At 37.8% G+C, this 16,211-nt stretch overlaps 1 protein-coding gene across 1 annotated transcript in view; it reads right to left on the bottom strand.

Annotated features, from left to right (window-relative positions):
- TINAGL1 (tubulointerstitial nephritis antigen like 1) overlaps positions 1–16,211 on the bottom strand; it is a 527,427-nt gene that overhangs the window by 485,764 nt on the left and 25,452 nt on the right. The window contains exon 2 of the mRNA XM_044083684.1: positions 7,081–7,414. Coding sequence (XP_043939619.1) covers positions 7,081–7,393 — 313 coding nt within the window. The 5' untranslated portion in view covers positions 7,394–7,414. The remainder of the gene's footprint in view (positions 1–7,080; positions 7,415–16,211) is intronic.

Below are 16,211 nucleotides of genomic sequence, written 5' to 3'. Positions count from 1 at the left end.
ACTCAAGGAAACACATACCTGTTTGGTGGACATCCTCTATCAACAGGCTTTACAACAAAAGGAAGAAACTGTTGTCCAAGGGTAAAAAGGAACAAATTCCAAATTGGAAAAACTCCCTTCTTAGCCTCAACAAGCTAATTATATCACTGGTGAAAACCTCCAAACCCAAATATGAATTGAAACTAGCCTCCAAAACAAAGGGAAACCACAAAGCCTTCTTCAGTTATGCCAGGAACCTCCATGGCAAAGCCCAGGTTTCTTCCGAATTAGTACTTAACAGTATCACTTACACTGATCCTGATGACTTAGCCAACCTGCTACCAGATAGGTTTGGTGCAAACTTCACCCCCCTCTCCCCTGACAAAGGCCCTTTCAATACCCCCGATATATGTCCCGTACCTCACATCTCTGTAAATCAAGTGTTAAAGGCCCTATCCAATGCAAAGAGCACAGCTTCCATGGGACCTGATAGTATCCCAGGCTGTATTCTGTACCATCTCCAGCAAGAACTGGCTTCACCATTGAACACCCTATTCAATCACAGCCTAAGTACAGAATTAATTCTAGAAGAGTGGGCAATTGCCATTGTCATCCCCTTTCACAAGGGTGGTGCCATAACTGACCCTTGAAACTATTGCCCCATTATGACAAGTCTGATCTGTAAAGCCATGAAGCGTATTATTATGGATCTCATAAACAAGGACATAGGCAATCTCCAAGCCCTTTCCCCTACCCAGTTTAAATTTGTCAAGAGCAGATCTTGCCTGTTGAACCTGGTTGACTTCTTTGAGACTGTCACAAAGGCCCTGGATGAGGGAAAGTCAATACATGCAGCTTACCTTGATGTGGCGAAGGCTTTTGACACAATCCCCCACTCGAACATCATTAAAAAGCTAACACATCTTAGTGTAAATCCCTGTCTAATCAGGTGGGTAGCCAAATGACTCACCGACAGGACCCTCAAGGTCAGAATAGGTGCCTCCACCTGCGATAGCAGACCTGTCACTAGTGGAGTTCCCCAGGGATCTGTCTTGGGATCTCTTTTGTTTGGCATATACTTCTCAGAGGTCAAGGCAAAGACAAAAGGCCTGTGGCTGACCATGTTTGCAGAAGACTAAGTTGGGTGGTGTCACTGACTCCCCAAATGATGTTAGCATACTGCAAGAGGGTCTCACAGCAACTAATGACTGGTGCCAAACTCATGGCCTCAAGCTAAATGCAAAAAACATGTTTTATCATACCTTTTGCCAAAAACACAGCCCCTACTGATTACCACATCAATGGCAACCCTCTAAGCACACAAACTGTAGTGAGAGATCTGAGTACTCAGGTTGATAACAACTTCACATTTGACCCGGTTTGGTATGTACCTCTCCAAACATCTGCATCAACCCAAAAGGCCACAGAAATACCTCACAAATAGAATCCATGCTTGAGTGTGTCTTTGTGTGTATACTCTGATAGACTGCTACACTCTCCAGGATTAGTTTGTCTGTTTTAAGTGCATTGAGTGTAAAGCAGGTTTAAGCTCACCTGCCACTGCAAAATGGATAATGTGGTTATCACAGAATGAATGAAAGAACAAATGCACATTGTAACAGATTATAGCCTGCGACAGATCTAGATCAGAGCCTCCATCAGATCTTGATCAGCGCCTCCTTCAGATCCACGGACACTGGGGACCTTTAAGGATTATACTTCATCTGCTCCTCTCCATCATACTTCATTAACCTTGTGTGGAGACAGTGTACCATTGACAACCTATTCCATAAACAGACAACTTGACTCAGCTGTATACTCATAACCCTACTGCTTATAAAAAAATATTTTCATAAATCCCCAGATTTCACCTCCAATCTGTCCCTTTATGTCCAGAGTTAGTCTTTTCTGGAATACAAATCTCCAAGAAGTAAATTTGAGCACTCTGATAGTACCAATACAGAACTGGCTGACACGATTAAGTATCTAGCACTAAAACTACAAAGTTAGGTGTGGTAAATTTTACTTTGTTATAAGATAAAAGAAAAAGGGAGTAAAAGCTCTTGACTTTCATAGATGTAAGGTAAAAGCATTAGAAGTGTGTCATTGTTCTGTTTTGTTGCTGACATGGGCCCTCTCCATTAAAGGGCTCTGGAGCAGATATAACTGATTTTTCTCATTCAAATTCACACACAAGAAGGAGGATGATGGGGGGATGTCTGGAAGAAAATGTCAATAAAACTTGAAGAAACATTTGTTTGTGACCTTCCATAGATTTCACTGAAGATATATTTGGCATTGTCTTAAAAAGTTTAACTTTTGTTCACGTCATCTACCCAGCTTGGTGGACATGCTCAGTGCTCTTTTCCTCTTTCATAAGTACGCAAGACCTCATGAATATTTATCTACACGCACTAATCATGAAACGAATACTGTTATAACTCCTGACGATAGGTTAATGAACCTATCTGTGAATATTTGCGTTGTTTGTTTGATGAACATGCCTATAATAATTTTACAAACATGTCATTTGCAGATTCTGAATGGGCTAACTTCTACTCCTTGTACTCAGGTCAAAGAATTCAAACACTTTCTATTAATTTTACGCTACACAATATGAAATAATTCACTAAGGTTTTCAAAATGTTGTACCTCTGTCATTCACACTGCTGGTGGAAATTTTTGTTATAGCCTAAATAATATAATTTAAGTTATAATTTAAGTTAACCAGTTAGCGTGCAATGTTAAGGATGGAAAGTAGTGATCGTAAACAAAGCACATTACATAGAAAGTGTCACACGGTTTTGCATAATATGGCTGAATATCAAATACAGAAACATAATTTGGTGCTTGCGTATAACCAAATACTCTTACTGTCCCATGTATGGAAATGGAATTCCTTCCTAGCAAGATGTTATAAATGTGTATGCTTCATTAAGGGAGGAAGGGATATTTCATTTACTTCTTACAATAGATAAAGATAGAGTTTGTCCCACTGGATAACCAACAGTGTTGAGTATGGGCTTCTTTCTTTCTTTTAAAATCATTCCAGTGAAACAGCTTCCCCATATAAAGGGCACATTTCCTGGAATGTTCACATTGTTAGCACACACAATCACACACATTAAGAAGGATCAGGTGTTAACCAACAATAGCAAATGTGTTTTCAAATAAAGTCTTGTGCAACAAATAAAATGATTTGAGGTTTTTTTTTTTCATTATTGTAAGACTTGGTGGAACATAGGGCAAATGTACAGATGGTAAAAGTAAAAATTCAGAAAGATTTGGGGGAATTCAGAATTGTAATGATGACAGAGTATTTACTATTTTTTTTATTTTATTTGCTTTTTCCACCAGAGGAGAGCACTGATCTAAGTGGGCCATTTTTAGGTTCAACCCTGAGCATGCAAAGATCTGAAGACAAACACATACTATTTCATAATGAGCACAACTACCATCCCATCACACTGTAAAGACATGAAATTAGTAAAAAATGAATATACTTCCAAGCTAGTAAAGGCAGTTATTAATGTAATTGTTAAGCACCCCACTAATGGGAAGGAATTTTGGGGTAATGTACACCTGCCAAGAAAGGAAGAAGACAGACAGTTTAGGGTGAACTGCATGGCTATGAAAAATAAAGAATGTAAACACATTTTTGAAATGTGGAATTGTAGATCTCAGCCATACCACTCACTACCAAAATATAGCCTACATAAAACAATGTTTCAGATTTTAAGTTTTGTGTGCTGGGAAAGTGTAATAACTACTGAAAGTGGCATGCAAGTGGTTCTAAAAATATGTTAGAATGAATGTTAGTTGTAAAATCATCTAGCCACTTAATAGCTAGGCATCTGATAATTTCATTCCTTTAATTTATTGCTCAGTGCCATACTTTATCTAATTTACAAATCTTTTGCATATTTTGAGATAGTGATTATAATTGCCTAAATTATTTAATATGTCTTTACTCAGACCCATTTCTGCACACTGAGCTGCTGCTCAATTGCTCTTTAAAGTCATGACTTACATAACTAATCACATGCTTTCTCTTTTTTGTTGTCTAAACACTAAAAATGGCAGAATAAGACATGGAAGAATTGTTTTGCCCCATAGAAATCATGGAGCAAAGGATCCAGGGTCTTTATATCTTGTAAAACATTTAACTCTTGGGAAAGCTCTTGGCTTAAATTTGTTTTTGACCATGATGAAGCGATTCTTGATTACAGTACTAGAACTCATGGTTATATTTTTTATAATTATTAGTCTGTCAGTTATGATCAGATGCAATTTATGGAATATGAATATCTGTATAGACTCTGACTGCTGTTCTCATGTTTATTGAAAGCTCATTAAATTTAAATTCATTGGTATTTGCCATGAGGAATAATTTAGTCAAGCTTTGCTTTAAAACTGGACATCAGAGTCACATTACATCCTTTGAAGTACTGTTAAGAACTGTGAAGGTATTTTAGCTACTATTCCATTGATTCTTTTATTTCTGGGCACGTGATTGTATGCCTTTCAGACAGATCATCTGAATACTGCCATCACTATGCTCTAGCTTTTTTTTCTCTTTTGGAAGAAGTTTGGGTTGGGTTAAACTGACCACTAATCTCTATATCTTGGGTGATTACCTCTCAACTGTCCAGATTTTCAAAGAATGTCCAGATTTTTGACTCATATTTTTGGTCTATTTCTCATAAAATTTGTGGCTTTCTAACAAACCACTGATGATTGAAGTCACTAAATAATGGCATACATTTGAGTTTCAGAATTCATATCCTTCAGAAAATGCATGCTAACACAAATTCTATTATTCTAGCCACTTTTTAGGTTTATAAGAGTAATATTTAAAATCTGTCCTTGTCTTTGGGCCTTTATGCCCTCATTATTTTAGGCTTTGTCCAGATTTTTTGGACTAAGAGGTTGAGAGGAATGATTGGGTGGTTCCTTACAATGACCACTAATCTATACATTAATAATTCTGCCATCGGCATCCTTGTGTGTTTGTCTGACTGAGTATCTGCTTGTGTAAAAGAGGGAGGTTATTGACTGCTGTTTACTTGTTTCATTGACTTAACTGGTTCGATGATTTGAAAAATGGAGCAGCTTTGATTTTGACTTGAACTGATGGACAGTCTAATTTGGGGAATGACAAACTGTTCAACCTGTCTCCAAATGCACCATTTTGAAAGTTTGGCACATCTGATTCAAAAGCTATGCAAAGAGAGCTCTGGTGAAATGCTTATTAGCACTTACACATGCAAAGTATGGACAAAACCTGATGTCATCTAACATTTTATATTTCAAAAGTATAAATAAGTAATTAAAGTTTTTCACGAGTCTTATATGAAAGACCTGTTGTGGTAGAGATTTTAGTCAAATCTAGATCATAAGCCACTGTTATAAACGGGGTCATTAGCAGGGCATACAAAATATTTCATGCCAACTATAAGAATCAATCAGAGGAGGTTAGAAAGGACTGGGAACAGACAGCTGAAAAGTAATTTTCAAGAGAACAATGGGAAGATATATATATATATATATATATATATATATATATATATATATATATATATATATATATATATGGCTTCCAAGTATGCAACATGGTCCAGAAGGTTTAGGATTTTTGCCTGGAAGTGCTTGCACAGGTATTTTATACCCCAAACCGACTTTAAATATTTTTTCCTTATATAGTTAGCAAATATCACAGATGTGATGGGGAAGAAACAAGTAACTGGGAACATGTATTTTTGGAGTGTAATGAGTTGGCAGATTTTAAACATTCCCTACAGAATACTCTGTCAGATATGCCTTCCCTACAAATGCTCAAGGTGAAAATAATACTGAACTCTGTTTCCCATAGGAATTCAATGCAGGTATACAAACTGGATTGACAAGATTAATTTTTTTACTGAGATTTATGTCTTCAACTTGATGTGATCGTACAGTTTGTATATATAACTTTGAGGGTATGGGGACATCCCTCCACATTGGAGATGCAATGGTACATGTTCCCCTGCAAAAACACTTTTTTTTTGTTTTTGTTTTTTCTGTGTTTCAGCCATTTTTTATTTCATTCTTTTGGTTCATCAGCTTCTAGGAAGTTTAAGTTTCTTAGTAGAAGCATCAGAAATATTAGAAGAGCAAATGGCCGTAATTAAGGAAATGGCTCATTTGTTTGGTGGGACACAAGATATGAATTGCCTAGACAATGTTAGGGTTTATTTAGTTTTATTTTATTGGCTGCCAAAAAAAAGCAATTACAAGAAAATGTATTTGAAGTATTGAATATTATAAAAGACATAAAAGAAATGGAAGTGGGATCTTTAGTAAAGGAATAACTTACATAGTAATACATGCAATTTGTGGGAACAATGCATGCAGAACAATGTTCAAGAGTGAGGTGTAAGGGTAGGCTGGAAGTGAACAGGTTATGCAGTGTTGCACTGAATAACAGTTTTTATAAAGAAAGAAAGCATATATGTATTGGGTAATGTATGTACATGAAAAAAAAGTTAATACTATATGTTTTCTTTCCTATTATTATATGTGTACCTATGTTTGAAGTAATAATTTATCAAATGTACTTTAAAAGTTCTTTCATGAGGGACAATATGATTTTATACTTTGTTGTAGGTCAATAAGACAAATACAGCATTTTGAAAGCTACTTCATACATACTAGTGACCAGTAAATGGTATCTGACCTGAAATTGCAACACACGCTTTTTTTTTTTTCTTTGAGTGAAAACATTCACATTCTCTAGCAGGGGAATGTGTCTATCTTGAAATTTTAAGTATTCCAAGGTCACTGCACCTACTGAGGAAAGGAAATTCTTCCTTCCTAGAAGGCATTTGATTTTGTTCAGAAAACCTAAATAATGCATATGCGAGTATTTTGTAACAATTAATGTTGATCTAAAGCTTTATTACCTTTTATACCTAATCAAGCTGCATCATTTGCTTCCCTTCAATACTGTACTCTTTCCCCATCATGCAGACTATAAAACAATATGCTTCATTTCATCAGAAGTCTCCAAAAAGGTTTTCTGCAATAAAGTACAGGAAGGTAACCACAGTTTTTTTTGTTTACCTTGGAATAAAGATGGTGGAGGAGGTGTCCCCAGACAGAAGTTCCAGAAATCAGGACAACAGTCTGAGATGGTCCGGTTACAGAAGAGGTCACAGTAGCAGACAGTATCCAAGTATCGCACTGTACAAGAGTCATCACGACCTGGGCAGCAGGTTTGTCTTTGCTGGCAGTAATGCCCATAAAAATCTCTGATACCATGTGAATGTAACCCAGGGCTGACAGTGCGACGTGAGCGAATCAAATTTTTTGGTCTTGCAAACCCATCTTCTGCAGTGCTTATCAATATTATTGATAAAGCAAAAAGTATCTTCATTGTTAATTAAGTATCCCAAACCTAAAAGAGAAACAAAGAACATTGTTCATATTTAATCCTACAGCTGCACACATGTTTACAGGTTACTACATTCTCAGTCAGCAGTCTGCTAGGAAGACAGAAAATCATGCACCCCGGTCTTCCTGCTGTTTTACTTGAGCTGGTCGTAGGAGTACATGACGTCCTCTCTGATTGAGTCAAAAATAAGATGTGTATGAGTCAGGTTTGGATAATGTAGAGACAGTCAAGGCATGGTCTTATTGCTTCTAAAACAGTAGCTTTCAGCCGTTAAGGTGCACAGTGAATGATCCCTCATGCAATAAGGTATTTGAAATTGAGACCTGCTGGTTTTCTGTCATATTTTGCAAATATGTGACCAAGATACCACTCAATGTTTTTTTTTTTTATTTTCCACATAACTATATGGTTTAATTTTCTGAAAGATACACAAGCTGTTTGTGCATAATGAACCAGTTCACTCATTATAGTAAAAAACGTGAGTCTGCAGAAAATAAGACATTGGCAGGGAGACTACATAAGATGAAGCTGAATCCCACTGTAGTGAGATGAGCAAAACTGATTAACTGACACAAAAAAGTTAGTCTTCTTTGTGAAAATGGATCGAGGGAGATTACAAATCAAAGTGTACTCTGAGCTTTGCAGGAACAACTTTTGTTTAAGATTTATAAAGTAATTTTGAGTTAGTAGAAAATCTGGTGTGTAAAATATAAATATAATTTAGAAACTAGCTTTTGTATCTTTTGTGAAGAATACTTCAAAGTACAAATTACTCTGAACTCTTAGTTCAAGTAGCGAAAAGAAAATAAACTTATAAATAGAAAAAAAATCAGATTGTGTAGAAGTCCAACTAATTTTTAAGTACATTTTTGAGAATATCAAAGAATGGTTCTCTGATGTAATTCTAAGACCTATACTGGGAGTCCCTGAATTATGAAAAAAGTAAAAACAGTAAAACTAAAAAATATTTTTACAGGACAATTTGGGGGGGGGGTTGCACCATTCACATCTATGCTGCTTAAATACACTAACTCTGACATCACCGTGCTTCATAGCAAAAGGAATACAACTCTGAGATAGCATTATTTTGAATTTAACTAATTTCCCATTTTCACTAATTCAGTTTTGGTATTCTGAGTCAAGCATTTATGACTCTTGAAATTTAAACCTGATACCATCAATGGGCTTTAAAGTAGTTAGTTAATATGTAAAGAGTGTGTTACAGCTTTGATAATCATTCTGGCCTGCTGTATGCACATGCTACAAAGATTTTTGGATTTCTTTTGATTTTCATTCAGCATAACCGAAATACCATAACATTTTTAATGAGGACCATGTTGGAGTATAGGACTAATGTGCAGAACCAGAATCATATATTTCTAAGACTAAAAATGTTCAAACACAATTTACCAAAACCTGACTGTAGTGTATAAATTGTTACACCATGACATTTTTAAATATTTGGATATATACTCCTTATCCTCTCTCAAACACAGAACTTTTAAATCATTTCTCGATTACTACATGTCAGGACTCTTAAAATCTAAAAGCAATTTAAGAACCAATACATAGAAGGCACTGGTCAAAAACAATGTATGCAACTGTGTAGCAGAATACGCACTGAAAAGCACACAGCATGCCATCTGATATTCATAAAAATCCCTCAGACTATATACTATGGCATAGGGACACATTCCTTTCTATACAGGATAGCTATGCAAATGTTGAAAGATGGCCATTACAGCCAATATAGCATGCCCATTGCAACATCTTTCTAATTCAGCGTGAGAATTTATTCCCACAATGGAACTTCTCCAGCTTTAGGCTTCACGTAGGAGGCAACACTGTCCCTTGGTCATGGGATCCAGTATGTACTGAGACAATCTATGTTTGAGTGTCTGAAGTATAGTTAACATAAGCTGGCTGTGGTTTGTAGGTGTGTGTGTGTGTGTGTGTGTGTGTGTGTGTGTGTGTGTGTGTGTGTGTATGAGTATTTACCTATGAAGTGCCAAAGAGAAAGTCACCATTGATCTGCAGACTAAATGGAAGTGCAACTATATGTAGGAATCATCTCTCAACTAACCACTAAAGTCATAAAATCTTTATTTCAACAATGCAAGTAGGACATAAGGAATTCAAAATAATCTCTCCAATATAGGTATATTCTAAACATGATCCAAAACAAACATGCTAAAGCAGGTATGGACCATCACAAAGTTCCAAACCAAACACAGTACTGTCTGTACAGTATGTTATCGTATCAAGTAGACATGATTCAATAACACAAGTCCATAAAATCTACTGACAAGGAAAAGTAGTGTACTGTTGTTAACAAAGAAGTCAGTTGGCATAGCAACATGGTTGCATACAGGAATCTAACCCAGCACAAGCATATTGTCCCATGCACAAGTCCCAGTTGACAGAGAATAACAGATCATTATGACTGGCTATCTGACCACAATTGGCTTGTTATGTATTTTAGATACACATGCCCTTTGCTGTCGAAGTGAATCTTAGCATCCGTTTTGAGAACACAAAATAAGCCAGTTATGATCAGAGACACAATCATAATTCTTTGTAGTGCATGGATTTTTATCTGTTCCATGTTCTGCAAGTTATACGGAACAATTCACAAAAAAAGAAAAAAGAAGGACGTGTAGGAGCATGGAGTGTTTACTGCTTTGAAAGCAGTAAAGCATTTAGCACAGTTAAACAGACTGTAACATACCTGACAAATTTCTTTGCTTAAAAGTTCAAATTCTGGATAGTTCCAAAAATAATTGGGGTAAAAAAAAATCTGAATCAAGGACCATTTTTAATTATTACTCTGATTCACTTAAAAAGCCTCCCCTGAAAAGAAGTCACTAGCCAGTAGACTAGTGGGACTAACCTAGTCAACAAACCAGAAATGAATAAAATAAATACAAATTAATAGAGCAACTGATTTTGTATTAACATGCATTTTCTGAATACAAAGTTGTATATAACTCTAATTCACAGATTCATAGACTGTTACTAGGCCAACAACCCAGGGAGCCTTTCCAAACAGGACATTAAGGGACAGCATTTATAAGATACCTTGCTCCATAAAGGCTGGTGTAAATTTTCTGTTACCCATCCAGTGGTCTAGGTTGCACTTGAACTGGATAAAAGACAAACTCAGCTTCACTTGGACATGAAGCCTGTTCTGTATGAGGGGCATTTTCTGGGATACATGAATGTCTTTCCAGCATATTCTGTTTAAGTCATAGAAAAAACTCAGGTCCCTAGACCTTGTATTTCTGGTACTGTTTGACTTATGAATATCCAGGAGATTTGTAAGTGTGGGGTTTGTGGAAGCCTTGTAAGTCAGGCATAGATCACCCTCCGCGATCTGTAGGAGAAGGAGTAGAGAGAAAGGGCTATAATGTATTCTGCATAATGTAGGATTGCTACACCTTGTATTCTTATAGGTTCATAGGTTCATACTAGGCTATCTGCCCTAGGGCATTTATAAGGCTAGCCAGAATGTGTTTGGCTTTCGCCACCCATTTTAAATTAATTTTGCTATGTCCTTTTTCGAGGTTAGTATACTGTGCCTCTGTCTAACAGTGACACAGAAGTGATACCCAGGTTAAACCTACGATCTCCCATCCACTCATCAAGATTCCTCTTGAAGAGAGTCAATGAGGGACTCTGCCTAACCTGGACTGGGATTTTATTCCAGAGTGAAGGGAGCCTCTGGGTTATGAATCTGTCCCTCCAGCATGTCCTATTTATTTCAGTGCTGAGGTTCAAGTCTCTCGAGCGCGTAGCTCAATAGGATTTGGATTTTCTGAGGTGTAGCATGTCCATTAATTCCGGGTTGGACATGACTTTATACGTCAGGCACAAATTGCCCCTGAACAGGTGGTATGCCACTGAGTAGAGCTGGAGTTTCTTTAACCAGGCAGCATATGGCATCTGTTTGAGCCCTTTGATCCTCTTGGTGAGGTACTTTTGGGGTCTTTCCAGTTGCTGCAGGTGTCTGGTAAGCTACATCCCAAAAGGGGCATTGTACTCAATTACTTTTTGTAAAGAACCTCTGAAGTCACTCAAGTTGTTGCATATGCCTGGTCAGGTACATACCGAAGGGAGCATAGTACTCTATGATTGGTCTAATAAGGGCAGAGTACAGTGGGATAATAACCTTTTTGGACCTAGATGTCATGCCCTTACTTATAAGTTGCACAACATAAAAGGATTTCCTCACCACTGTGGCCGCATGGTGGTCGAAGGTAAGCTAGAATGTGTGTACCCAGATCCCTAACCCCTGGGTCAAATCTTAGGAGTGTATTATCAATTTGGTAATTAGCCAAGACTGCTGACTTCCCAAAGAAAAATGTCTATGCATAGCTAGATGTAAACACACACACACACACACACACACACACACACACACACACACACACACACACACACACACACACACACACACACACACACACACACACACACACACACACACACACACACACACACACACACACACACACACACAAACACTTAAGGAATTCACCATGATCTACTTTAATGATCAAACAGCGTGTCGGAATTTATGGTATTCAAAATTAGTGAAGAGCATAACAGTCGTTACAAAAACTTGTTTCACTAGACACCACATTTGGAAGGAACAGCACCATATTATTATCTGCATTCAAATACAGTGAAAAACACATTGCAAAACATCACTGAAACAACCACATTTTAGGGGAAAACACTGTCATACTAAGATATAGAAAGTAATCTAGGAAACAGAAAAACAAATGATAAAAATTAATATATTCTTGACAACAAAGATGGAGTGCAACTGGGAAAATAATGATAAACAGTGATAGTAAAAGAGACAGTGTAATATAGTCATGCTATATACAAATACACTTGCCTGTCTGAGTAAATAGTAAGAATCGGGAAGCTGGTTAGGACACCAGACACCAAAACAAGCATTACATTCATGCAAGCAACAACACATGAGAGTGCCAATCAGTGACACTGAGGAATATGATACTGAGGAATACTGGATGGCCTGGGAAAGGCATAATATTTCCCTACTCCAAAGGTAAAATGTTTTCTGAAGCTCCTAGGAAAACCTGCTGACTTCCAGTACCTGTCAGAACAGACAGTAATACTGCTCAACATTTTTTTTTATTTTAAATCTGTTTTTTAAATTATTTTTTTCTGAAATATATTATAATAACAGCATAGATATTCCTTCTGCTTATATAATCCTTAGATGAGCATTGATGTCAATAAGGGGCACCATAGGAAATGTTTTATTTCTCAGTGTATAAATGTTTGGTCATCCTAAATTTTAAGAGAAGGGACTGTTTTTGTTATCACAAAGAATAACCTACTAAGGCTACAAATTTTCTTTTCTTTATATTTTTGTGCTTGCAGATCAAGAAAAATTGGCCATGTGCACTCATATTTCAAATGTGCATGTGATCACCTATGTATGCAAACACACACACACACACACTCGCAACACACACTCACACACTCTCACACACACACACACACACACACACACACACACACACACACACACACACACACACACACACACACACACACATACTCACACACACACACACACACACACACATACTGACACACACACACACACACACACACACACACACACACACACACACACACACACACACACACACACACACACACACACACACATACACACACACACACATACATACACACACACACACACACACACACACACACACACACACACACACACACACACACACTCACAGACACACACACACACACACACACACACACACACACACACACACACACACACACACACACACACACACACATACACACACACACACACACACACACACACACACACACACACACACACACACACACACACACACACACACACACACACACACACACATGCTAAACATATAGTTTGTGTGGTTCACATACACACTTATGGTACAATATGCAGCTTTAGTATATGGGATGTTGAAAGTGACAAGTTGTGACAGGAAATAAACTAGTCTCAGAGTGTAAAATGATATTGTTGCACTCATACAGGTTTGACATTCTTTTCAGACAAGGTGAACAAAGACAAATTGGTGCAGTTATCACCTAGTTCAGTGAGGAGGATACTGGTTTTAAGGTGTGTCTTTGACTATACACACACACATATATGTATATATATATATATATATATATATATACATGGATCTAATTCACATGGTCGACATTTCAGAATGTCGAAGACCATATGGCCGAGGCCATAGGATCAACATTCGAAATTTCGACCATGGAATAAAAAAAAAAAAAACACAACAAAAACTTACCTTCACGCTGCTAGCAGGGTGGCTACACCCCACTGCACTCCCGAAACTTAAATATACCAACTCTGATATCGCACTACTGTGCGGAAGATAGAAATCTTTTCATTCCTCTCTGTACTGAGATGCCAGTTCCACATGGGTCGACATTTCGAGTGTCAATCATATAGTCTTGGCCATATGGTCTTCGACATTCTGAAATGTCGACCATGTGAAGGGGACCCATATATATATATATATATATATATATATATATATATATATATATATGTGTGTGTGTGTTGCTAGTGGCATTCATGGCCAAAAGAAATTTTGAAAACAAGTCTGGTAAAAAACTAATGATATATAATCAGACCACACATTAAGATAATCAGAAAAAACACTACTTACTGATATTCACAGGCAAGTGCTGCACATTTGAGCAGCGCTAATTTTCACAGACATTGCTGCCCAAAATAACTGAGCACTATTCAGATATAAGTAAGGCTTTGAATAGTGCCAGCATGCTGGGCAGAGGGTTGCGTAAAGTGTAGCGATAATGGAACAAACAGTATAAGGATGCTCCATAGAAGGAAAAGCACTACAGTGGTGTACGTGTCCTGTGGGATGGGCATTACAGCTAAGGTAGGCTAACACACCAAAGACAATCTGTGCTCCTGTGTGTAGCACTATGTAGCTTTATTTCATATTTGTCCATCAAATGAAAAGTATAGAAGCCACCATATAGATTTATGTGAGTGTGCATAGCAAAATCCCAGCCCATTTCATTATGTAAATGTGAAGGAAATTGGGTTGATAGAAAAGGAGGAAATGTGAAAACTGCAAGTAGAGGTAAATGTGCAAGAGGAGAGGAAGGGTAATTTTATTTGTATGGATAGACCCCCTTTTGGAAGATGTATAAAAGAAGACTAAGTGGAGAAGATAGTGTTAATTTGATAGGACAGAGGGAAAAGGACATATTTTAGTAGCAAACAGACCTAAAGGATGGAGCTCACACAAAACACGTGAAGGACATTGAATGGACAAAGACATCCTAAGGGTGACCAAGGGGTGATGGGGAGGATTGGTTAATAAAGAAAGAATGGCGAGGTATGCATAAAGGAGAGGACATATGAAAAAGGAGATAGGGTTGGATGTAAGGACTAGGATAAGGTACTGATGAAGGGTGTGAGACCCGAAAGCTTTATAATAAACTTTTTGGTGTGTTTATAATAGTTTGGAATATTCTGACAGTGACACCATTATTGTCTATTTAGGACTAGGATAATAAAACCAGGAATCTCTCATTTGAGTGTCCGATGTGTTGGAGCAGTTGCTCCTCCAATTCCCAGATGAGTGGAGCCTCCCAGTCACACAACTCCACAAGTCACATCAGAAGGTGCTCCACATTCCAGAGACAGTCATCCATCTGATAGTACATCTCAACAGGTGCCAGCCTCCACAATGAAATAAAGGTGATTAGAATGATTTCACTCCAGTTTAGTTTTAGAAGAGCAGTCTTTACTCCACATCCTAAGAACTTGACATGGAGGCCAACAGTCACTTCTCCATGTCACATCCAGCAGATCAGGTGGACACTGGTCACCCAGCACCAGATGTATTGGCAGGCACTACCTGGAATGACTGCAACCTCACCTCCCCCCCATCTTTCTCCACAACTGGACCTGCAGAAGGATGCCACAATGGGGAAAAATGGTTATGTACACATGCTGAAAACACAATTACAGTTGTATGTTGGATTGACACAGATGCCATGTACACCTCAGTGAGGTACCCTATAACAACTGGCTGTTGCTTTTCTGTCACTGAAAAACAAAGTGTGTAATTCTAAACAAGTTAAAACAGTACAAAACAGTAGTGTATGAAAAATGCTTACAGTTCATTTCAGGTTCCATCTCTTGAATCACTTACTGTCACTGGCAGAGCAAGTTGAGGTCACTGAGTTTCACATCACTGTATCAAAGCTTGCACTGTTTAGTAGAATGGATGACAAAAGTAGCATCAGTCACTATCCCATGCCAGGCATCCCCTTCCACATTATGCCTTTCTACTCATCCAGCAAGTTCTCCAAAAAGTTCCTTTGCAGGAACAACAGGAAAATACTGCTTACCTTGTATAATATACTGGAAACCTGCATTCTGCAGGGCCTGAAGTAGCCATGGTCATTTGTTGAGAACAATGCAAGAAGTGGAGTTGTAGTTCTGTCTGCACTGGCACATATGTGCTACTGAATGTCATGCAATGAAGCACTGTTCTGTGGTGTTAAGTCGGGGTTATAACACTGCACAGTGGCACTGCTACATGAACATAGTGCTGCACTGTGGTGCTGTGGGCATACATGTGCCATATGCATGAGTATACTGCTCAGATATGGTTCAGTAATACTGTATGTTCCACATTGCCTGTGGCTGCATGTCCTATTACAATTATTCCTGTGCCTTATAAAA

This window comes from Protopterus annectens, chromosome 9.part0 (assembly GCF_019279795.1).
Source record: "Protopterus annectens isolate FY-2018-M chromosome 9.part0, PAN1.0, whole genome shotgun sequence".
NCBI lineage: Eukaryota > Metazoa > Chordata > Ceratodontiformes > Protopteridae > Protopterus > Protopterus annectens.
Note: the sequence above shows the minus strand (reverse complement) of the source record. Positions and strands in the feature narration are given on the sequence as shown.